The sequence below is a fragment of the Anguilla anguilla genome, chromosome 12 (assembly GCF_013347855.1).
Source record: "Anguilla anguilla isolate fAngAng1 chromosome 12, fAngAng1.pri, whole genome shotgun sequence".
NCBI lineage: Eukaryota > Metazoa > Chordata > Actinopteri > Anguilliformes > Anguillidae > Anguilla > Anguilla anguilla.
In genome coordinates, this window is record NC_049212.1 from 3,523,348 (window position 1) to 3,546,719 (window position 23,372).

At 41.4% G+C, this 23,372-nt stretch overlaps 1 protein-coding gene across 9 annotated transcripts in view; it reads left to right on the plus strand.

Moving 5' to 3' along the window:
* The window catches only part of LOC118210442 (metastasis-associated protein MTA1-like), a 67,842-nt gene that overhangs the window by 26,274 nt on the left and 18,196 nt on the right, over positions 1–23,372 (plus strand). For 4 of the 9 annotated variants that reach the window (XM_035386648.1, XM_035386647.1, XM_035386646.1 and 1 more), the window contains 11 exons: positions 4,139–4,263; positions 4,871–4,934; positions 7,855–7,972; positions 9,145–9,247; positions 10,577–10,676; positions 13,795–13,983; positions 14,900–14,974; positions 15,701–15,759; positions 16,718–16,833; positions 21,096–21,247; positions 22,322–22,526. In XM_035386648.1, coding sequence (XP_035242539.1) covers positions 4,139–4,263; positions 4,871–4,934; positions 7,855–7,972; positions 9,145–9,247; positions 10,577–10,676; positions 13,795–13,983; positions 14,900–14,974; positions 15,701–15,759; positions 16,718–16,833; positions 21,096–21,247; positions 22,322–22,526 — 1,306 coding nt within the window. Of the gene's footprint in view, positions 1–4,136; positions 4,264–4,870; positions 4,935–7,854; positions 7,973–9,144; positions 9,248–10,576; positions 10,677–13,794; positions 13,984–14,899; positions 14,975–15,700; positions 15,760–16,717; positions 16,834–21,095; positions 21,248–22,321; positions 22,527–23,372 lie in introns of all 9 variants that reach the window. The other 5 variants (XM_035386644.1, XM_035386643.1, XM_035386640.1 and 2 more) reach the window with 2 other exon arrangements.

Sequence of the window (23,372 nt, forward strand, 5' to 3'; positions counted from 1 at the left end):
CTGACAATGTGTGATCACGGAGCAACGTTTTCCTTTCCGAAGTGCGGTGCTACTGCGTCTCTGTGTAAGGCTGAGGTCATACTGCCGGTCGTGCTTTGTAATCCCGCTTGACATGGTGCTGGCTCGGGTCCCAGCTGGAACACTGTTACTGAATCCAAGCTGATTCAGTTGTGTAAGTGGACACTGCTGCGTAGTAAACATTGTGACATACCTTGGAGTGGAATCTTCGCCTGGAAAAATGCTTAGAGGATGTGTGCATGGGGTATTATACATTTGGGTTGTCATTGTGTGTGAATGGAGTGTGTGTACAGTATCATTCTGTTTCTTACGTACGTCTCCAAAGCATCACAAAAGAGAGTTCTGTTGTGCACCTGTGCAAAGATCACACAGGTAAAAGGCATCTGGCTTTCATGCTAGCCAGATGGCTCTGAGAAAACAGCGGTCCATGACGAGGCTAGAGCTAAGTGTAGGCCTCATAGGAGCCCAGCTCACCAAGCGGATACAGGAGGAGCTGACTCTAAAGATCTGAGACGCCATTCTCTGGACATATTGTACCACAGCACTGACCTGAATGCAGTCTGAATCTTGCCAGTTCAAGGTCTTTGTCAGAACACGTGTGGTGGAGATACAAGAGCTTGTGGACAACAGCTCCTGGCAATATGTAGATTCACAGAATAATCCCGCTGATGATCCTACAAGATGGATGACCTTAAAAGACCTTGCCAAAGAGAATAGGTCAAGGTCCTGAATTCCTGCATCAGCCTCCAGACACATGGCCTTTTAAACCCTCTGCAGAGAATCTTGAAGACTTACAAGGTTTAAGGAAACCCTTGTTCTGTGGCTCAACCTCTGCCACACAGCTACAGACCCCTGACATGTATTGAACATTTGAGTCCCTTCTCGAAACAACCTGCAGAGGCCTTCATGGGGAGGCCTCAATTTTTGGTGAACCAATAGCTGATGAATATGAGGAAGCTCAAACCAGCATCCTTGAGCGAGCCCAGCAGGAGAGCTTTGAAGAGGAGGTGAATTGTCAACCTGTAGAAAGACTGGTATGTCCCAACCTGTAACAGGATACTTAATCTTGCATCAGAGTATGACATCGCTAATGGTTTCATTTGTGTTAGAGGAGGCCTCTGCCAGTTAGATCACTTGGATGTCGATGTAGTACGCCCCATTGTGCTAGACCTGAAGCGTCCAACTACTAATCTCATCATCTGCAAGCATGAAACTACAGTAAGCCACCCTGGATCAGAGAGAGTGTTTGTGGAGTTCTGGATATTTAAAGGCCTCAAGGCAATGCGCTGCCATCAGCGTACTTGCCCTGAATGCCACAAGTGGAGAGGGAAGCCAACAATCCCAAAAATTGAAAATCTCTCAGAAGCACATCTATGTCTCTTGAAGCCAGCCAGAGCCTTCTGTTCTATTGGGATGGATTGCGTTGGACTATTTCTCCTCAGGTGTGAAGAGATGGGTCATTATCTTCAAATACATGACCACAAGAAGTGTCCACTTTGACGTTCTTCAGTACATGAATAAGGATACATTCCTGGTGGCCTTATGACAGTACACCACTCATCATGGTATCCTATTTGAGATTCTTTCGTGGACTAATTTCCGAGGACGGCATTCAGAGCTCCAAGCTAGCTTCGAAGCAATGATTACCGATCAATAGATTCTATTGGTGAAATGGCAGGTTCTGGTTCAACCCACGCAATGCACCACATTTCAGAAGAACATGGGAATGCGAAGTGAAGTCCATCAGAGCTGGACTTTATATAAAGCTCAGCTCTCAGACAGTGAGGAAGAAAGGGGCTTGCACCCTATTGTTATTGTTATTTATATTATTATTCAGCCTTATTTCCTTTTCCAGGAACATTCAAGTAAAATAAAAAAAAAATGATGCACTCATTCGATGCACTCATTAGATTTTCTCCTATTTTGAATTTTGTGGGAAGCACAAAAAAAATCTCATTTTCATGATCCAAATGACGAAAAAAAAATTATGTAGTATATGTGTACTGGTCCCTAACATGTTCATGCTCACATGAAAACAAAAAGTTCCTACATTATAAAACAACCGTTCTACATGCAAATGAATCAGTACCATAAACAACACAATATGTGAATGAGGCTGTCTTTTATCTTTAAGCTAATCGTTTTCAATCATAATCATAAAAAAGTACTTACTCTGCCTCTCATGAGCTGTAAGGCCAATTGACATTAAAAACACAACCACGCTACATGTATCTATAAATATATCAGTGCCATAAATAGCTAGATAAGTAAATGAGGCTATGTCAGTCATCATTATGCTAATTATTTTCAAACTTGGTCTGCATCAACAGACATAGACATAGATATGTACCTATGACATAGATATGTACAAAGTTTGAACACAGTCAATTATATTGAAAACATTCAATATAATCTGCATTTGCTGGCCATTTTTAAATATAAAAATTATGTCACTGTAATTAAATTCAGATTTGGTCTATTGGCTTAATATTCTGAATGAAAGGGCTTAGCATTATGAACAAGACAAAACGAGAATGTTGTCAATACCTGAAAAACAAAGCTGTTAAGAGAATATATATCAATTATATTGAAAAATAATACTGATAAATCTTCTTCTCATGAAGCATATTTGATACTGGCATGATACTTGGCACAGATCAAGTTTGTTTTTGTTTTAACCTCATTTTAAAGTTGCTTTGTAGAAAAACATGGCTGCCACAAGAGAGTTCAGTCTAAATCAGATGTTGGGATCTATATTCACTGAATATTGTATGAATCCTATTAAGGAGAGTGTTCAATTTGTGCCCCAATAAGTTTTTAGAACAGTAAATAGTTTTCAATTAAATAATGTTGAAGTAGTGGATGAAGTTAACTGTGTTAACTGAATTTGTAACAGAAAAGTTGTTTTGTGCAACAAAAAAAAAAAACAAGGCCGCCACCAGAACTGGAATATTCGGAATTGTCAGCAATGTTTTCTATGGAGCTCATTCACGTGACATGAACTTTCAATTCATCAAACTTTTTTGCAAAGATCTTAGGCTTGGAAGACAATCACCTTTTACCCTCTTCTTCATTCATGTCCAGTATAGGGTGCAAGTAGGCTTGCCCCCTTAATTACCTCTTGTGGCTTTGTATGTTATTATTTATATTTACAGTAATATTATTTACCATATTATTCCTGTTTAATGTATTGTACCTAATTATTAGAGTAATATATCATCCTAAATGATCTGTACTGTATTCTGTGCATAATACCAAATTAATATAAATATAGATGCTTACTAGTAATATGGAGTGATGGTAATTAATTTAGTAAATATAGATCTCCAGCCCCCTTTACGACCGCACATCTGTCATCATCACAAATCATTCCTACTATTAAGCCACACCCACAAGAATAGAAGACGAAAATGTATGTGGCTTTGTACTATCATGTGCGGTGCTTTATTAAAAGAAGATAAATGGGTGTCCTCTTTCCGTGTCCTGACCCAACACCCCATACTGATGACTAATCCTGAGTCAGTAAACCTACACCCTTGCACTACATGGGATTTGTGGGGTAAAGGGCATTGTGTGTGAATAGGGTTTGTGGGGTACTGTTTGTGTGTGTGTGTGTGAATGGGGTTTGTGGTGTATAGTGTGTGTGAATGGAGAGTGTGGGGTACATTGTGAATGTGTGTGAATGGGTTTTTTATGGGGTACAGTCAGTATGTGGGTGTGAATGGGGTTTGTGGGGTACTATATGTGTGAATGGGGTTGCTTGGGTATGGTGTATTTGTATGTGTGTGTAAATGGGGTTTGTGGGGTACACTGTGTGAATAGGCTTTGTGGGGCACAGTGTGTGATGGCTCTTTTGTGGGGTACACTGTGTGAATATGGTTTGTGGGGTACAGTGTGTGTGATGGCTCTATTGTGGGATACACTGTGTGAATAGAGTTTGTGGGGTACAGTGTGTGTGATGCTCTATTGTGGGGTACACTGTGTGAATAGGGTTTGTGGGGTACAGTGTGTGAACAGGGTTTGTGGGGTACAGTGTGTGAACAGGGTTTGTGGGGTACAGTGTGTGAATAGGGTTTGTGGGGTACAGTGTGTGTGATGCTCTATCACTATGCTTACAGAGGACCTGGAAGAGGAGATGGAGGGGGAGAGCTTACAGCAGCTCAGCGACAAACAGAGGCATCAGCTCAAGCACAGAGAGCTCTTCCTCTCCCGACAGCTGGAGTCCCTACCTGCCACTCACATACGGTATTGCGCAGGCCACACCCCTTCACACCGAGCCTCTCTGCTGATATACGCTACTGTTATAACTACTGTTAACTGATAACTGATAACTAGTGTTCCCTAGATCTGATCTGACTTTGTGCACTGGGGAAAGCTCCTAGCCATTCAGATACTGAAAAGATGTACAGATCAAGCACTTGCCAGTCAAGTCTGGTAATGCACAAGCCCCACCCATAGCCGGACAAAAGGTGACCTATAGGATTCACCCCTTTGCCCAACTGTTGGGGCAAGGGTCTCCAACCTGGTCCTGCAGGACTTCCAAGTCTGCTGCTTCTCTTAGGTACTCCTGGCACTTAATTAATCAATTAAAATGGCTGATTACTCACCTCAACTCACCTGGTTTTTTGGGTCTGAACGCCTCGTTGATTTTAAGATGGAAACATAAAGAGCAGACCATGTCGATCTTGGGGACCAGCCTCTAAGACGAATAGGCCCCATCCATTTCCCAGGCATGCAGATCCAATCAGCTGTGTCCGCCATGACGCATGTTTACCGTGATCCCACCCACTTGCTCTGAGTTCGGTGCTGTTGTACTGTCTTCCCAGCACTCAGCTCTGTGTGTGTTTCGCAGGGGGAAATGCTGTGTCACCCTGCTGAATGAAACAGAGGCTTTGTTCTCGTACCTGGAGAAAGAGGTGCGTATCAGGACCCCTCCCGCTCATCGAAGGGGGAGGGGCATCTGTGCAAACCAAGCGCGCACTGTGAGCTCACCAACGTGTAGTGGGTTGAGACACTTTGGTTGGGCTCCTGGCTCAAGTACTCATCCAGACCTTCATCAGTGTAAACACAGCAGCTAAACGACCGGCGCATTGAATATCAGCACCTCAGGATGAATGCGTTGGCCACGCAAACTGGGGCTTGTTTCACAAAAGCGATGTGCAAGGATTTTAACTTGCAGATTGCAATTTCTTATGAAAAAAGCTTTTCATGAATATGCCTCACTCGTGTTCCTTTACAAAAATAGTACCTAAACGTTTTTTTAAGTGGCATTTTTCAGTTTTGGTGGATTTGGCAACATCTGTGGTGACTGGTTGTCACAAAAGTTCACTTTCACACTACAAATTCCATTCCAAATGAAGCTATTTACTAGGAGCACATCGAGTGCTTATTTTTCTTAGAAGACAATACGAAGACTGCCTAGAGACAACCACAATGTCATATGACATATTAATATTGTGCAACATATCAAATCTAATTTTAAATACACTTTTTAGACACTTGCTGTTTTGCATTCATCATGCAAGCTCCTGTGCGTGCATCATCATATTTGAATACTCACACCCAACACCACCAGTGGAAAATATAGAGAATAGTCACACATTGAATCGATAGTGCTACAAATATGCCAGTGTGAAAAGGTATCTCACATGACGTTTTTTAATATGAAAAAAATAAGGCACTTACACTTTAAGTCGTCTATTAAGTGCATCAAGTTAATTTTTCAGGTATATTTGAAATATATTTTAAGTACTTAGTTATAAAATACTTTATAACTAAATTTGCCCATTTTAAGTATACTTACAGTATTTCCTAGAATAGGAGATAGGGCTTCCATCTTTATTAACAATCTTAAAGGCAATAAGTTATGTTTGGCGGTATGGCTCTACTCTAGAAGCTCTCCCACCCATCCACACAAGCATGCATGAATAATTCAGGGAGTCGCAGCAGAAAATCTCCAAAAGAACCATACACCAACAGCTAGTAAGGTGGTTTCCAGCTGACATTATGCCTGTGTAACAACTTTCGGCTACCGGAAAAAGGCATTCATCTAGTCAGCTTGAGGCCATCCTGACATTACATGGATCAGTGGCTGTGTGTACCAACAAGCATATTGGACTTTCCCCTGGAAGGCTTCAAGTAAGATTAAACTAAATCGGGGAAAATACTACGTGTAATGAGGAAAACTATTTTTATATGTGTATAAAATTTAATATTTAATATGTGTACCAACAAGCATGTTGATATTTCCCTGAGAGCCAACATTAAACCAATTCAAGGGAAATATGCTTCTCCAATATCAGTGTACATGCATCCTCGCTTGCTACCAGTGAAAAACAGAAGCTGCCATGCTTCTAACCTGCTGAGCTCACTACTTTTTGAATGGAATAATTTGGTCAACACCCGATGGATGTAACTCTTGAAGAAGAAGATGACCAATGGTCCACAGCTTTCACTGTGGACACTGGTCGTACTGAAAAAAACACATATGAGGATAGGAAAATCTGGATATATACATTAAGATTTGCTCAACCACCCACTCAATCAGTGTTTTGAATTATCGTTATTGTCTCAGGAAGGATTTTGTTTTGCCCCTGGGAGATGAATGACTTCCGGGGTTCCCTCTCCCGTGGCTGAGGCCTCTCTGGCCACGGTTCAGTTTCCCTCCGCCAGGTCACACGGCTGCTGTGGAGGGCTGGGTTTGCCGAGGCCCTGGGCTGTTAGGCCACGCCTCCAGAGTGGTTGGCCCTGTTAGAGCACTGAAACGTAGAAGCCAAAAACAACCCGGATAAATGAAACATTTGCCCTGGTAAAGCGACCTGTATGAGCAAGCTTGTTAAGCTAATGAGTTATTTAAGAGCGATCCGCCAAGGGTATATGAGTCCTTGGAAAATGTATCAAAGGAAAATTTATGAATGATATTAAAGATTTGATAAGAATAGCTTCAGCTGTCTGTGGTTTGTTCTCCACTGAATGATGGTCTGGATCATTTATTTGTCCTGTTGGAAACTTGCTGGAATTTCTTTGGGCTGTGGATGGGCGGGAAAAGCACAAAGCAATCACACACAGGCTTTGAATTAAATTTATTGGGTGCACCACTAACTGAAATCACGGGCCCACCTTCTCCAAATGTAACATACAGTGGCTGTAACACTAATGGATGGAATAGAAGATGACCTATAACCACCCACTTTTAAATTCATAAAAGAGATTAATACACAAAGAGTAGTCGTGTGGAATAGCTTGCCAGGTCATGTAATAAAGGCAGAAACTGGGGGTTTTCAAGACCAGGCTTGATACGGTACTAGATTCTGTCGAGTTTGTAATTAAACAAAGAGCACTGGGTACCCTTTAGTGGTAGGAAAATGGTGGGCATTGTTGGGGTGAAAGAATTGTTCTCATCGTTATCTTATGTTATGTGTTATATGTTATGTTTTAGTTATATGTCATGTTATATGTCATGTCATATAATATCACATAATGTTATGTTATGTTATTTTATGTAATATTATTTACAGGACTAATTTAAGTTGAGTAGCTTGCTCAAGCGTGTAGCAGCAGTTCCATACCTACCGGGGAGTCCAATCCTCAGACTAGACCACAAGTTCTGTTCACCATTATGCTACACTGCCACCTACCCTCTCCAGACCTCACTGAGTGTAGTGTTGCAGGAGCACAGGGTTCAATATGAGTGCCATGACTTGCTTGGTGTGAATATGCTGATGATATTGGCCTCAAAACCTTCTTATTTTGGTTTTTCCACCACTGGATGAGTGCTCTAGGGTCTCTAAATGTCTCTGTCTGTGGCTGTTTTTCCATGATTGCGGCCTCCCACAGGATTGCTTCTTCTACTGTTTGGTGTACGACCCCCAGCAGAAGACCCTGCTGGCTGACAAAGGGGAGATCCGCGTTGGCCCCCGATTTCAAGCCGACATCACTGACCTGCTGAAGGAGGGTGAGCCACTAGTTTAACAATTATACATGTATGCTTATACTTTATATATGGTAAATTGTGTTACACTTGTGTACAAATCCTACAAATGTTCACCATTAAGAATAATTTAAATATGAAAATATGAAATTTAATGTGAATCATTTTCTATTCTGTGATGTGAAATTGTCTATACTAAAAAATATATTCTGCAATTAATCGTATTAAATTCTTATTTCATGTTTACCTTTTCAAGCATGTATTAGCACTTACAGTTTGTTCAGAGGGGTTTCTACACAACCATGGGATCAGTTTGTTAAACAATGTTTGGTTTTGGTGCCATTTGTTTGTTGATAATTACACCAATGCAAAAAACAAAAACAAAAAAAACAAAACATGAAACTCTCTATCGCTGTATGATTATCATACTTGCATTTTTATTCTTGATTTATGAAGAGCATTGTGTTTGCACAGACATTTACAATGATCCTTAAAATGTGTGTAAGATTATTTAATTTATGATTATTTTATTTTACATGTAGTCTTTCATAGAATGCTCAGAATTACACGATTGTATCTGCAACTAATATAGCTTTGACATATTAAGCTTTAGATGTTCTAAATCATATGTCATAGGATTGTTTACGGCATGTTTTCACATGTTAATTGCAAATTTTTGACAGAAGTCTGAGAGAAGCCTGAAAATGGCAGCTCTCAACATTATATCAGTGTGCAACTATACAAATGTGACTTGCTGAGTTTTTGTCCCCTGTAATGGTCTAAACTCCAGGTTGTAGCTCTCTCGCTGTGAGTGGTACTTGGTCTTTCTGTGAGTGGCACTTCTGCATCCTAATTTGTTTATCAGACTTTAGCAGATGCTTTTTCATCCTCTGCTAATGGAAAACTACACAGAGGCAGAGAGGCAGCACTGAGTTGCCAAATATGGAATTGTCCTGAAATTCCAATTTTATGGAGAAGACCCCTCTGACCTTCATTTAAAAACAGTTACCTTTCTGGGTGGGGATGTTATTCGCATCACCAAAATATGGGAGGTTTCAAAATACACCAGGATTTGGAAACCTCTGCCATAGGTAACCAAGAAAGATGGTGCAAAACAGAAGTTTGTTTAATTTGTCCTCATGTCCTGTAAAAGAAAGAAGTGTTTGTACTCAGTGTGAAAATCCTGGTTTGTGCAGGAGAGGATGATGGGAGAAACCAGGCAGAACTGGAGACCCAGGTGTGGGAGCCGGAGAGCCAGCTCACAGACAAGCAGATCGATCAGTTCCTGGTCATAGCGCGGTAAGCAGCACCAATCCTATCAGTTCCTGGTCATAGTGCGGTAAGCAGCACTGGAATCCTATCAGTTCCTGGTCATAGTGCGGTAAGCAGCACCAATCCTATCAGTTCCTGGTCATAGTGCGGTAAGCAGCACTGGAATCCTATCAGTTCCTGGTCATAGTGCGGTAAGCAGCACTGGAATCCTATCAGTTCCTGGTCATAGCGTGGTAAGCAGCACTGGAATCCTATCAGTTCCTGGTCATAGTGCGGTAAGCAGCACTGGAATCCTATCAGTTCCTGGTCATAGTGTGGTAAGCAGCACCAATCCTTTCAGTTCCCGGTCATAGTGCGCTAAGCAGCACTGGAATCCTATCAGTTCCTGGTCATAGCGCGGTAAGCAGCACTGGAATCCTATCAGTTCCTGGTCATAGTGCGGTAAGCAGCACCAATCCTTTCAGTTCCCGGTCATAGTGCGCTAAGCAGCACTGGAATCCTATCAGTTCCTGGTCATAGCGCGGTAAGCAGCACTGGAATCCTATCAGTTCCTGGTCATAGTGCGGTAAGCAGCACCAATCCTTTCAGTTCCCGGTCATAGTGCGCTAAGCAGCACTGGAATCCTATCAGTTCCCGGTCATAGCGCGGTAAGCAGCACTGGAATCCTATCAGTTCCTGGTCATAGTGCGCTAAGCAGCACTGGAATCCTATCAGTTCCTGGTCATAGTGCAGTAAGCAGCACTGGAATCCTATCAGTTCCTAGAATCCTATCAGTTCCTGGTCATAATGCCAAAAGGCATTATTCATAAATTTTGAGTTATACATTTAGGCTTCATTATGTCTTTCTTACACAGGGTCTACCCAGCATGTAATGTTTTAAAAAGCCACTGCACAGAACTCTTGGTTAAATGTTTTGCTCAGTGAAGCAAAAAGTGCGTTGTGGTTTAGGGATTTAATCCAGGCCCAAGTCTGTACCACAAATAAACATGGTAAGGTTCATCTTCACACATGCCTGCCTGTAGAAGTTAGCATAGCGGGAAGTGAGAAGACTGCTGGTTCAGAAAATATGAGAATGAATATATAAGTAAAATGTTTTTGATTTACAAATACGGTTGATTTCCCTAAGTTAAACAAACAGATTGCATAAAATCTTGCGCAAAATCGCAGAGGGATGGCTCTTGCATAATGGGCCATATTGCAATTTCTTACGTAATGCTTTTCATAACACCTTGTAATTAAAAGTTCTCGCCCACAGGCTGTTAGCAGATATTTGCTTTTGGCTAGAGCTGTAGTATATGGATCTGCTGTTAGTTCTTCACTGATCTGGATTCTCCTCTCTTATTTCTGAACGGGCAGCTCGGTAGGCACCTTCGCCCGGGCCCTGGACTGCAGCAGCTCGGTCCGCCAGCCCAGTCTGCACATGAGCGCTGCGGCTGCTTCCAGAGACATCACCCTGGTGAGAGTCTCCCGCCCCACAGCCGAAACTACAGTTATTCAGCCCCTGTTCCTAAGACAACACCACCCCACAGCCACTACTACAGTCATTCAGCCCCTGTTCCTAAGACATCACCACCCCACAGCCACTACTACAGTCATTCAGCTCCTGTTCCTAAGACACCACCACACAGCCACTACTACAGTCATTCAGCCCCTGTTCGTAAGACAACACCCCGCAGCCACAACTACAGTCATTCAGCTCCTGTTCCTAAGACACCACCACCCCACAGCCGAAACTACAGTCATTCAGCCCCTTTTCCTAAGACACCACCACCCCACAGCCGAAACTACAGTCATTCAGCCCCTGTTCCTAAGACACCACCACCCCACAGCCACAACTATAGCCATTCAGTCCCTGTTTCTAAGACAACACCCCACAGCCATAACTACAGTCATTCAGCCCCTGCTCCTAAGACACCACCACCCCACAACCACAACTACAGTCATTCAGCTCCTGTTCCTAAGACACCACCACCCCACAGCCACAACTACAGTCATTCAGCCCCTGTTCCTAAGACACCACCACCCCACAGCCGAAACTACAGTCATTCAGCCCCTCTTCCTAAGATACCACCACCCCACAGCCACAACTACAGTCATTCAGCCCCTGTTCCTAAGACAACACCCCACAGCCACAACTACAGTCATTCAGCTCCTGTTCCTAAGACACCACCACCCCACAGCCGAAACTACAGTCATTCAGCCCCTGTTCCTAAGACAACACCCCACAGCCACAACTACAGTCATTCAGCCCCTGTTCCTAAGACACCACCACCCCACAGCCACAACTACAGTCATTCAGCTCCTGTTCCTAAGACACCACCACCCCACAGCCGAAACTACAGTCAATCAGCCCCTGTTCCTAAGACAACACCCCACAGCCACAACTACAGTCATTCAGCTCCTGTTCCTAAGACAACACCCCACAGCCACAACTACAGTCATTCAGCCCCTGTTCCTAAGACACCACCCCACAGCCACAACTACAGTCATTCAGCTCCTGTTCCTAAGACACCACCACCCCACAGCCACTACTACAGTCATTCAGCTCCTGTTCCTAAGACAACACCCCACAGCCACTACTACAGTCATTCAGCTCCTGTTCCTAAGACAACACCCCACAGCCACTACTACAGTCATTCAGCCCCTGTTCCTAAAACACCACCACCCCACAGCCGAAACTACAGTCATTCAGCCCCTGTTCCTAAGACATCACCACCCCACAGCCATAACTACAGTCATTCAGTCCCTGTTCCTAAAGCACCACCACCCCACAGCCACTACTACAGTCATTCAGCCCCTGTTCCTAAGACATCACCACCCCACAGCCATAACTACAGTCATTCAGCCCCTGTTCCTAAGACATCACCACCCCACAGCCATAACTACAGTCATTCAGCCCCTGTTCCTAAGACACCACCACCCCACAGCCACAACTACAGTCATTCAGCCCCTGTTCCTAAGACACCACCCCACAGCCGAAACTACAGTCATTCAGCTCCTGTTCCTAAGACACCACCCTCACAACACTCCCCTGACCTTCTAAGATTGCGACCTGGCTGAGCATCCCTTAGCCTGAGAGGGAACTGTTACAGAGCTTAGACGTCCTGGTTCTAAAAACAGCATCCTTGTGAGAAGATCAGATTAGATGTTAGCTGTGGATGTGCTGTGGAGGTGTACAAATGTACCCCTCGTATGGCGTTGGAACATTTACCAATGTTGCAACTCTAAATTCCACCTTATTTAGCAGATTTCAGAACTGAAACTGGTTGAAAGATGTACTCGGGGCTTAGAAAAGAAAGTCCTGGTTCATTTATTTATTTCACATTTAATATGCATTTCATTATTGTATATTAATGAAAAAAGTGTGAATGGTGAGAAGTTCAAGAAAAGATTATTGCAGGATAGTGTTTAAATCCCCAGGGATTCTAACCACCGAAGGATACTCTGTGAATCCCACAGGTTTTCTTACAACTGAAGGATACTCTGTGAATCCCACAGGGATTCTAACCACGGAAGGATACTCTGTGAATCCCACAGGTATTCTAACCACGGAAGGATACTCTGTGAATCCACAGGTATTCTTACAACTGAAGAATACCCTGTGAATCCCACAGGGATTCTTACAACTGAAGGATACTCTGTGAATCCCACAGGGATTCTTACAACTGAAGAATACCCTGTGAATCCCACAGGGATTCTTACAACTGAAGGATACTCTGTGAATCCCACATGGATTCTTACAACTGAAGGATACTCTGTGAATCCACAGGTATTCTAACCACGGAAGGATACTCTGTGAATCCCACAGGTATTCTAACCACTGAAGGACACTCTGTGAATCCCACAGGGATTCTAACCACTGAAGGATACTCTGTGAATCCCACATGGATTCTAACCTATTTGTTATTTATTTGGTCTGTTTAGAGTAAGAACTTAAATTGCCTTTCAAACCATGCTTGAGCTGACATAGATAAGTTGCATGTAAAAACTCTGCATATGTACATATAGCCACATGTCATTTTTATTCATAGGATATTATTCATTATTCATATTACTCATTATTCACATTCATTTCTTTTGTATTGCTTGGGATTCATAGCCTGTAGTTCAGGCCTCCAATAAAAAGATACCAATTCAGCTGTTTTATGAAGCCACATGTTGTGCGTTGATTAACAAGCATCTCTTTGGTGTACCGCAATTTCTCAATTAGGACTATAAAGGTGACTAATTACACATAATCACACACAGATTTCAGGTGCAGCTGTTGGCAGTGAAAAAAAATTATTTGTTGAAACAATTTTTCCGCCTTTGGTCACAAAATGTAGCCCCTAATTCTGTGTCTTGATTTGTCACTGTACAAACTGCATCCATAAAAAGAACTCTGCAGGTGCTTCAGCCAGCAATCCATAGACTATTTTACACCCCACAGACCGCACGGTTCTTTCTAACAGATCCAATGCCAATAAGAGAACAGATGTACTGTATGTACATAGAAAACTTTCATGATACAGCTTTTCTCCAAGTTATGAGAATTCTTATCCCTGTTTTTGTTACGTGTCCTCCTCTTTGGGTAGTTCCATGCCATGGACACTCTTCATGGGACGTCCTATGACATGTCCCAGGCCATCATCGCCCTGGTGCCGCAGGGGGGGCCTGTCCTGTGCCGGGATGAGATGGAGGAGTGGAGCGCGTCAGAGGCCAGTCTCTTTGAGGAGGCGCTGGAGAAGTACGGCAAGGACTTCACCGATATCCGGCAAGACTTTGTAAGTCCAGCCCAGTCTCAGTTTGGCTTGAAGTTTAGCTTGAAGTCTGCGACCCATAGACATCACCAGGTGCTGAGTATCTTCTCTGCTGATGCTCTGCCAGACCTGAACTGTCTACTCCTGCTTGTTTTGGGGGATAGTTGTGTTAGACTTTCTCTTCAGCATATGAAACACATGTTCTATTGGATTCAGTTTGGGTGAATGACTTGGCCAGTCAAAACGTTTCCAGTGTTTGCCATTGACTTGATTGTTGTTTTAGCAATATGTTTGGGATCATTGTCTTGCTGTAGTTTGAAGCACCATCCAATAAGTTTGGAGGCATTTGCTGGAACTTGAGTAGATAAGATGTGGCATTCCAATTACAGGTGTGCTCAATTACCAAGCATGCTGTTCCCTCCACTGACAGATGGTGGAGCCCAGAAAGTTGCAGATGTTTAAGAGCGGTGTTCACATCAGATGGTCGATACATAGTCAAAGGGTGATGTTAATGGCTGGTTTGAGGACAGCCTTTTGTCATCAAATAAATATAAAATTAGAAATATTATTTCTAACATTTTTGAAGTAATTATACAGGACAAATGTATTTCAATTTGTATGAATTCCTTTAAAAAGTATTAGAATCAATCATTTGAATTATTTCTTTTATTTCAAATGAAAGTATTTGTTCTATTTACTGTATGACTTATTTACAAATATATCAAATAAAAGGATTTGGTTTTCCTCAGTTTATTTGCAAATACGTACTGCAAAAAAATGAATGATTAAATTGAAAATTACTTGATTATTATCTGCATTTCACCCAGGTCTCACTTGGGGAGGATGTTCACTTTCTTAACCTTGAGTTTCTACCTCTGTAGCTGTGCTATGTGTAGCGATGTAAGATGTTTTAAATGATGTATACGTTGCTTTGTTTCAGCTACCCTGGAAGTCCTTAACCAGTATCATAGAATATTATTATATGTGGAAAACCACTGACAGATATGTCCAGCAGGTTAGTGCTTCTCATACTCTCCCCAGAATTTACATTCTAATTTACAGTATTAAAACATAATTCACACATTTATTTAGACATACAGTATGGAATGGAATGGAAACAGTCCTCATTTGCCACTGTCACTGAATACACAGAAGGAAACAAACGACTGTGGCCTACACTCATTTTGTGCCCAGAGCTGAGGAAATTTTTTAATCTGTTGCAACCTGTAGGGTTTTGTCAGAATACAGAGACGTTACTAAAGCACTCCTACATAGCAAAACAATGCTGTCAACAGATATCAAACATTTATCAAAAGTATGATATCAGTTGGCAAATGAATAATGAATAATTTAATATTTTCTTTGGGTACAAATTAAAAGAAAGTCATTGGCTTATGAAGTCATCAACAGATGACACAAAGCCGAAGATTCACGAAGCACAATTTCAGTAATCACTATAAGTTATGAGCACGTCATTTAAATGAGTAGCATTTTCTGGTACTAACTATTGTGTACCGGAAATATTTGAACACCAGTAAAGACAGGAATGATATTTTGCATTGATGTTCCACTTCTGTAGTACTTCCAACTAGTTTTTTGTTGTTAATTTGTTAATTATCTAACTTATGGACACTCTTCGGTTAGGTGTTCTAAAAAAGAATGTATATTTAAGAGAAATCAGATGCTCTGTATCTGTCCCATAATCAGCCCTCAAGTGGCACTTTGCTTTCCCTCCCAACAGAAGCGTTTAAAAGCGGCGGAGGCGGAGAGCCGACTGAAGCAAGTTTACATCCCAAACTAGTAAGTCTGCAGCACTCTGAGCCTAAACAGCACATTGTCCAAACCAGCGATCCCAAACTAGTAAGTCTGCAGCACTCTGAGCCTAAACAGACACTGTCCAAACCAACGATCTCAAACTAGTAAATTGCAGTATTATAAGCCTAACCAGCACCCTGTACAAACCAGCGATCTCAAACTAGTAAATTGCAGTATTATAAGCCTAACCAGCACCCTGTACAAACCAGCAATCTCAGACTAGTAAGTTGCAGTACTCTAAGCCTAACCAGCACACTGTCCAAACCAGCGATCCCAAACTAGTAAATTGCAGCACTCTAAGCCTAACCAGCACCCTGTACAAACCAGCGATCTCAAACTAGTAAGTTGCAGTACTCTAAGCCTAACCAGCACACTGTACAAACTAGCGATCTCAAACTAGTAAACTGCAGTACTCTAAGCCTAACCAGGACACTGTCCAAACCAGCAATATCAAACTCTAGTCCTGTAACACTGCTGTGTATGTAGGTTCCTCTCAATCAGCAGCCAGTTTAGGCCTTGGAAACAAGGTGTTTTTCTATTACGCATTTTTAAGTGTAGGAACACACCAAAAAACCGGAAGACACTGCAGCCCTTCAGGATTTGAGTCCCCTGCTCCAAACCAATCAGCCGTGACTGCTCATCAAATGATACCATGTTACATAACAGGCATCTATCAGGCCATCCTAACTAGACTTACACAACTTTGAGCATGTTTACATATTATCCATTTATAAAGCTGGATATTTACTGAAGCACGTCAGGTTGAGTACTTTGCTCAAGGGTACAATGGCAGTGCCCTATCTGGGAATCAAACCTACAAGCTTTAGGGGACCAGCCAAATGTCCTAACAACAATATCATGCTTCACTGCTGCCCATGTGAGCTGTGAACCGACACAAGACGTGGTTGAAACCGGACCGGGTTTCTGCTGGTCTTTCCCACAGCAACAAGCCAAACCCCAACCAGATCAGCACCAGCAACAGCAAGCCGGGCCTGGTGAACGGGGCGGGGTCCCAGAACCAGACGGGCTCCACCGGTTGGGTCTGCGAGAGCTGCTACTGTAAGTTTGCTGTCTGGGGCCGCCACCTCCTACTGGTCTGGATTTGTCCAACATCTGTGGTCAAATTTAACTTAGGATTAAATGCAAGCGGTATAGGTTCTGCCTGTCATTGGAAACGTGATTATTGTGAAACATGTACAGATCTATTTGTTTGCAATTATGAGTTCTATTATACAAGGAAACACTGTGTTAAAACACAGGGATTGAAGTTATATACACATGTAAAAGCATTCAACTATGAATGGTTTGAAATTTGAAGTTGTGTATCAGTTTATAAAGTAAAGACATAAATAAGACAGTTGAAGTTCAAATATTAAATCTATGTTTCAAATGCAATGCCCTCCAAAAGGATAGTAATGGTACAATGAATTTTTTTAGTGTATACCTAGGGAAATAGAGATCAAAAGATAAATATGAGACGAAAGTACAAACAATCAGCTTTTATTTAATGGTATTTACACAAGTACTTATTACAGTTCACAGAAACAGCTGTTTTTGTGTTGAGTCACCCCCAGCTGTGCAAAATTATGCTGACAGATGAACTTAAAGCTGCAGTAGGTAACATTTCTTTTGAAAGATATCGGGGAACTGTCGTGCTTAATTGGCACCAGTCATAGAAAGAGCTGCTGTGAGAGAAATCCAACACCATACAGAATGTTCATACCGTCAAATTCTGCATTCTAAAACCAAGGATTCGGCACAAATTTTTGTTTCCAAAACAAAGAGGTTTACAATGTGAACCAATCAGCAAGATAAGTCAGTTCACATCTCGAACCAAGCAATGGCATTGACCTTGCACATGCACATGAAAGTATAGAATTCACTCTAAAACTAGAGCAAACACTGGAGCACAGGATGTGGCAAGAGTTTGGGAGCAGGTGGAGTTGAAGATGGATTCCAAACTTGCCTTGTCTCTATTTAATTTTAAAGAACTTTATGCTCGCCAGCCAATTAAATATGTTACAGTTGAGGCCAAAAGTTTACATATATCTAGGCTAAAGATATTCAAACTCAGTTTTTCACAACTTTGCTCATTTCATGTTACCATACATTTCTTTAGGCAAGTCAATTAGTGCATCTACTTTGTTCACATCAGAGGTAATTTTAAAACAATCAGTTAGAGAGAGATTTATTTCAGCTTTAATTCAATATATCAGAATTCCAGTGGGTCAAAAGTTTAGATACATGTTGTTAGTATTTTCATGCATGAACAATAGATGAAAAGGGAAAATCATGAGCAACAGTTAACACCTGTCAGTCATCCTTTAACTTAAATTTTCACAGTGGGAAATGGGGGGACTCAAATTCATAACCACAAAAACAACTGTTTCTGTAAAATGGAAACATATACATATTTAAATACCATGAAATGAAAGCTGATTGCTGAACCTTTATCTCATATTTATCATTTGATCTCAAATCCAAATTCCTTACTCATACAGCAGAAATAAATAAGTTCACTCTACCGTTAATATATTTTCTGTATACTCTTTATCAAAGTAACTCAGACTGAGTATAAATCACAAATAGGGAAGTTTAACCTGGAAAATGCACTATTACTTTCTAAAAGTGAATTGAAGCTAGAACTAATTCTGAGTGCTACGAAAAAGACTGTGGAGCTTTCTGAGGGGCAGTTGAGGAATAGGATAAAGATGCAGAATCTGTGCAGAAAGTTGTGCTTGAGAGGATAAAAACCTTGGCTATCACATTTTTATGGACACATTGCAGACCATTTCGCAGCTGGGCTTATAGGGCAATGTGGAATTTTGATGTTGTTTTTGGAAAATGCACACTGTGACACAATTAAGTCACAGGTAAAAGCTCCTGATATGAAAATTATGGAAATTAGCCATTGCCCTTGCAGTTCATATTGTTGCGGTTTGAAGTTGCAGATCAAAGTTGCAGATCAAAGATGAGCTGCAACTGGTGACTCTGCAAAACTCATTGTTTGCGACATAGTAAAAGTGCCCCATTCACATCAAAGCTACAAGATGAGACGTCGTCTACGTTTATGTTCACCATAGCAACAATTCTCTCCACTTCCTGTTTACGGTTGCTTCCTTATTGGTCACAATACTCTGGGAAATATCTGGGTCAAAATAGCAAAAATGCTTAAAAGCATTAGCGATAGTGAGATGTTTCCTGTAGCAGCAGTACTGCTAATAAAAGCAAGGCTTTGTGAACACAAGAGCCCAAGATGGGTGCTTCAGCGCCCGGTACATGGAGCGTACGCACAGTTACGCAAGGACCTGGATTTATCATCATTTCTTAAAGGTCCAGAAATCTGGATTCAAATTGTGGTTATATTTCCTTGAAATGACAATGAATTGTCTTCTTAATATTTCTTTCAACTTTTTAACCCAATTATAACTATTAAAGTGTAATTGGACTCACTGTTTTAGCCTGGCTCTGCTGGCTACACAATTTGAAAATATGTGTCCTGGAGTGGGTGGAATATGCGTGTCCATCTCATTTGCATGAAGTATTCTATATGCAAATGAATTTGTACAGCGTAGCTGCACCTGGCTCATGAAACTTGGATCAAACTGTCAAACTAGGCATTGCTGATCAAATATGAATCAAGATCCAGCAATTACTGTACATGGCCTGTTTTTCACCTCAAAATGTTTTCAGAAACATATTTTAGTGAAAGTTTATGAATAGGCCACTGTGTTTCTCCTGTTTGAAAAATGTTGGGCCTAAAACCAATCTAGCTGGCTGTGTTCTGTCATATAAAAAATTAAATGGAAAATTTGTGGGTGGCAATGATTTTCTGGCTTGGTATCTTCATTGTCATCTCCATGACCTAGCAGTACCTCCAAAGAGGTATTCTGATATCACAATTAGGACGGGGCCAGAGTGGAGGGCAGCGCCAAGAGTTTTTCTACCACTTTTTTCTGCCAAATGATATTATTTCAGAAATGTTTAAATAAATGCATTGATTTAAATATTTCATTATAAAGTAGTCATAGAAAAAACATTTACTGCTAAAAAAGTGACTTGTTTAGCAATGTATTGTCTGTATTATTGAGCCTAATCCAGACTTGCTTCTTATAGGGTATATGGTATTATTCCGTCCCTTTGGTATAAATCAATTATTAAGCCAGTCCCCAAGTCTGCTATAAATGATCCTAGGGTTCCTCTAAACTACAGAGGCATTAGCCTTATGAGAACGATTTATAAAATGTATTCTTGAATTCTAAATAATAGTAACCGGCTTTCCTGGTATTTGGAGTTTTCAGGTTTACTCGCTGAAGTACAAAACAAATTTAGAAAGCACAGTCTGTATTGATCATACTATTTACAGTTTACTCAATTACCAGAGGTAGAATTAAAGAAGGAAAATCCACCTATGCTTGGCTTATTGATTTCCGAAAGACGTTTGATTGGGTTAATAGGAATATGCAATTTTTTTTAAGCTTATCCAGGCTGGCTTGATGGTAGGTTCTATGAAGCAATACAATTACTATACCATTCCCTTGTAGCTTGTGTACAAATTAATGAGTTGACAACTGGCTGTGACCCAACATCCTTTGGTGTGAAACAGGGTGATATGCTTTCACCCACCTTCTTTACAATTTTTGTGAATGATCTTGCCCAACAGATCATGTCCCCTAATCTGGGTGTTAAACTTGCTGATGTAACTGTTGGTTGTCTGTTATATGCTGATGTTATATCTTGCCTAGCAGCGAGAATCAGAAGCTGACTTGCAGAATATTCTTAATACTGCCAACAGCTGGTGCTCCAAATGGAGACAACCAAAGCAAAACACAAAAGCATGCACTTCAGAAAGAAGGGCATTGTGCAAACACTGCAGAATCTTTCACTGGGAGCATAGCCTCTGGAGCTACTCAATCACTATAAATCCTTGGGTTTAACTGGATGAATATGTATCTTTTGAAAAGGGGATTGGTTTGTTGGCTGACTGTACATGGTGAACGGTCTGTAAGGACCTTGGATACTCCACATACTCCCAGCTGTATAAGTCCTGCATGCAGTATGTCCCATGCTTGACTATGCAGCTGGAGTACGGAAGTGCAAAGAAGCTAAAAGAGCTATCATTGTTCTAAATACAATGTTTTCTTTGGGTACACAAATTTGCCCCCACTCTTGCAAGGGGACATTGATGATTCTAAAATGGTTTCGTCACGTCGCAAATCTTGACTGAATTGGCCTTAAGATGGAGAAACTAGAGGATGTGGGTTTATAACACAATTAACTATGAGTTTTGTGTGTGTTGTGTGCGCGTGTGTGTCTCACAGCGATTCAATGCTATCAGTGGTACTCCTGGGGCCCACCAAACATGCAGTGTCGATTGTGCGCCTCCTGCTGGAACTACTGGAAGAAGTACGGTGGGCTGAAGATGCCCACGCGTCTGGAGGGCGAGAGAGCCGGCTCCAACAGGAACAGCATGGTCAGTGCTGATTCCAGATCAGTTTGCTTTTTTACTGTAAGCAGCTGGGATTCAGTCTAGAGTTTCATTAACTGGCCTTGGGCCGGTACTTATAGACCAAGACTGTTCCATAAAACTAAATCGACAGATAAGGCTTTCTGCTTGCAGGAAACATTTCTGCTATTAATGCCACAGGTAATTTGCCCTAATATCTTTGCTGCTGCAGAACTCTCCTTCTCCTTTACTGCGAACAGTTCTTGGTACCCAGAATAACATTTTGTTCAAAAACCAGCAATTTCAGTACTGTTCTTCGGAACAGTCATGTGTCCCCACAAATTCTTCTCATGAATAAATGATACCCTCTCAGATTACCACTGAAATATTATCACTCTGTAAAGACAATTTTCAAACCCTAAAGGAGAACCCCATTGAAATGTTCTCCACAATTCTTGAAAGGTCTGGTGTGGACTAGCTAACTCATGTCATGCAATAAGCTAAAGTGCAAGACAGAAGGCTTGATTTCATGTTTTACTCGTAGTAAATAAAAAACCTAAATGTGGAGAGATTTAATTAAGGCCAAAGTCTGCTCAGCCAATAAACATGGTAACATTCATCATCTTCAGTCCTGCCTGTCTGTAAAGTTATGCATAGCAAGCCGTGTGTGGATCAGAGAACAGCAAGAAGATGATGAGGGTCTTCATGAACTGTGTACCTCCAGTTCCGAAATTTGCTGCTTAAATCAGATCAAATCTGAACGTGAATAATTCTACCTGTAATACTGAAAAATTACAAGGGCCACTGGTTCATTTTATTTGTCCAAGCATGAACATTAGGTTTGCAAACGACATGAAATCACATGATAAGAGACAACGAGTAAAACAAATAATTAGCATTACTATATAAAAGAGGTCAGGTTCTGAACATAGAGGCACATCTTTTTCTAAAGCACAATCAGTAAATCAAGCTTGAGCAACAGTTGACAGGACACAGTACAACTGTAGATGTTAAGTACAAAGTGGTTGAAACATTAAGACTACTTAGTACATGAATACAGTGACTGCAGTCACTAGCCTCTGTGTCTTTTTGCTTCTGCAGAGTCCGTTTGGCTACTGGGTGAAGAACGCTAACCCTAAATACACCCTGAAGACCAAGCAAGCCTTCTACCTCCAGTCCTCCGCGCTGACCAGGATGGCGCGGCACCTGTGCCTGGCTCTCCTCCGGCCGCGACGGGCTGCCCGCCGACCTTTCACCCCCGTCAACAGCGCCGCCATCAAGGCCGAGTGTGAGGCCACCGGACTGAGTGAGCCCCGGTGCCAGAACACTGCCATACGCCACCGAACCCGCCAAAACCCGCCAAACCTGCCAAAATCCCACATTTCATTCCCCAGCCCGCCAAAATCCCACATTTCATTCCCCAGCCCGCCAAAATCCCACATTTCATTCCCGAACCCGCCAAAATCCCACATTTCATTCCCAAACCCGCCAAAATCCCACATTTCATTCCCAAACCCCGCCAAAATCCCACATTTCATTCACAAGTGCAGCAAAGTGCATTCACTGTGAAACTGACTGTTAGTGAACCCAAGGTCAAGTCTCAACTTTGTGAGACTTTGGAAAAAGACCAAATACTGTTTTCAACAGTCAGTCTTAATTTGAATCACAGTTACATGTAATATTCTATTTTTCATATTGAACTCAGTTCATAAATCACTATGTCTAACTGGCAGCAAATGATTCAAAATTGAATTAATGAACTTACAAAAAGTAATTTTTTGTGTATTGTTGTGTTTGGCCTCTTGATCAAGTTGGTACTGTAAATGAGAATTTGTTCTTAATGAACTTGCCAGGTTAAAGATTGGATAAATTAATAGAAAAATAAATTAATTCCCATAATGTTTTTTTAAAAATTTTTTACATCACAGGCAATGATTGAATTCAAATGGAACACAACTCTGAATATTACATACATGCATAGATTATGCGTACACATTCCCAATTACAAACTAAATATTTTTACTATTTCATTGACAAGTTTCACATAAGACAATCCACAACATATGTCCTTCCTCTAAGTGTGGGCAAAGGTATAGAAATATAAGGAAAACAATTCTGAATTAAGCATTGCTGTTAGCATGTAAAAAAATAT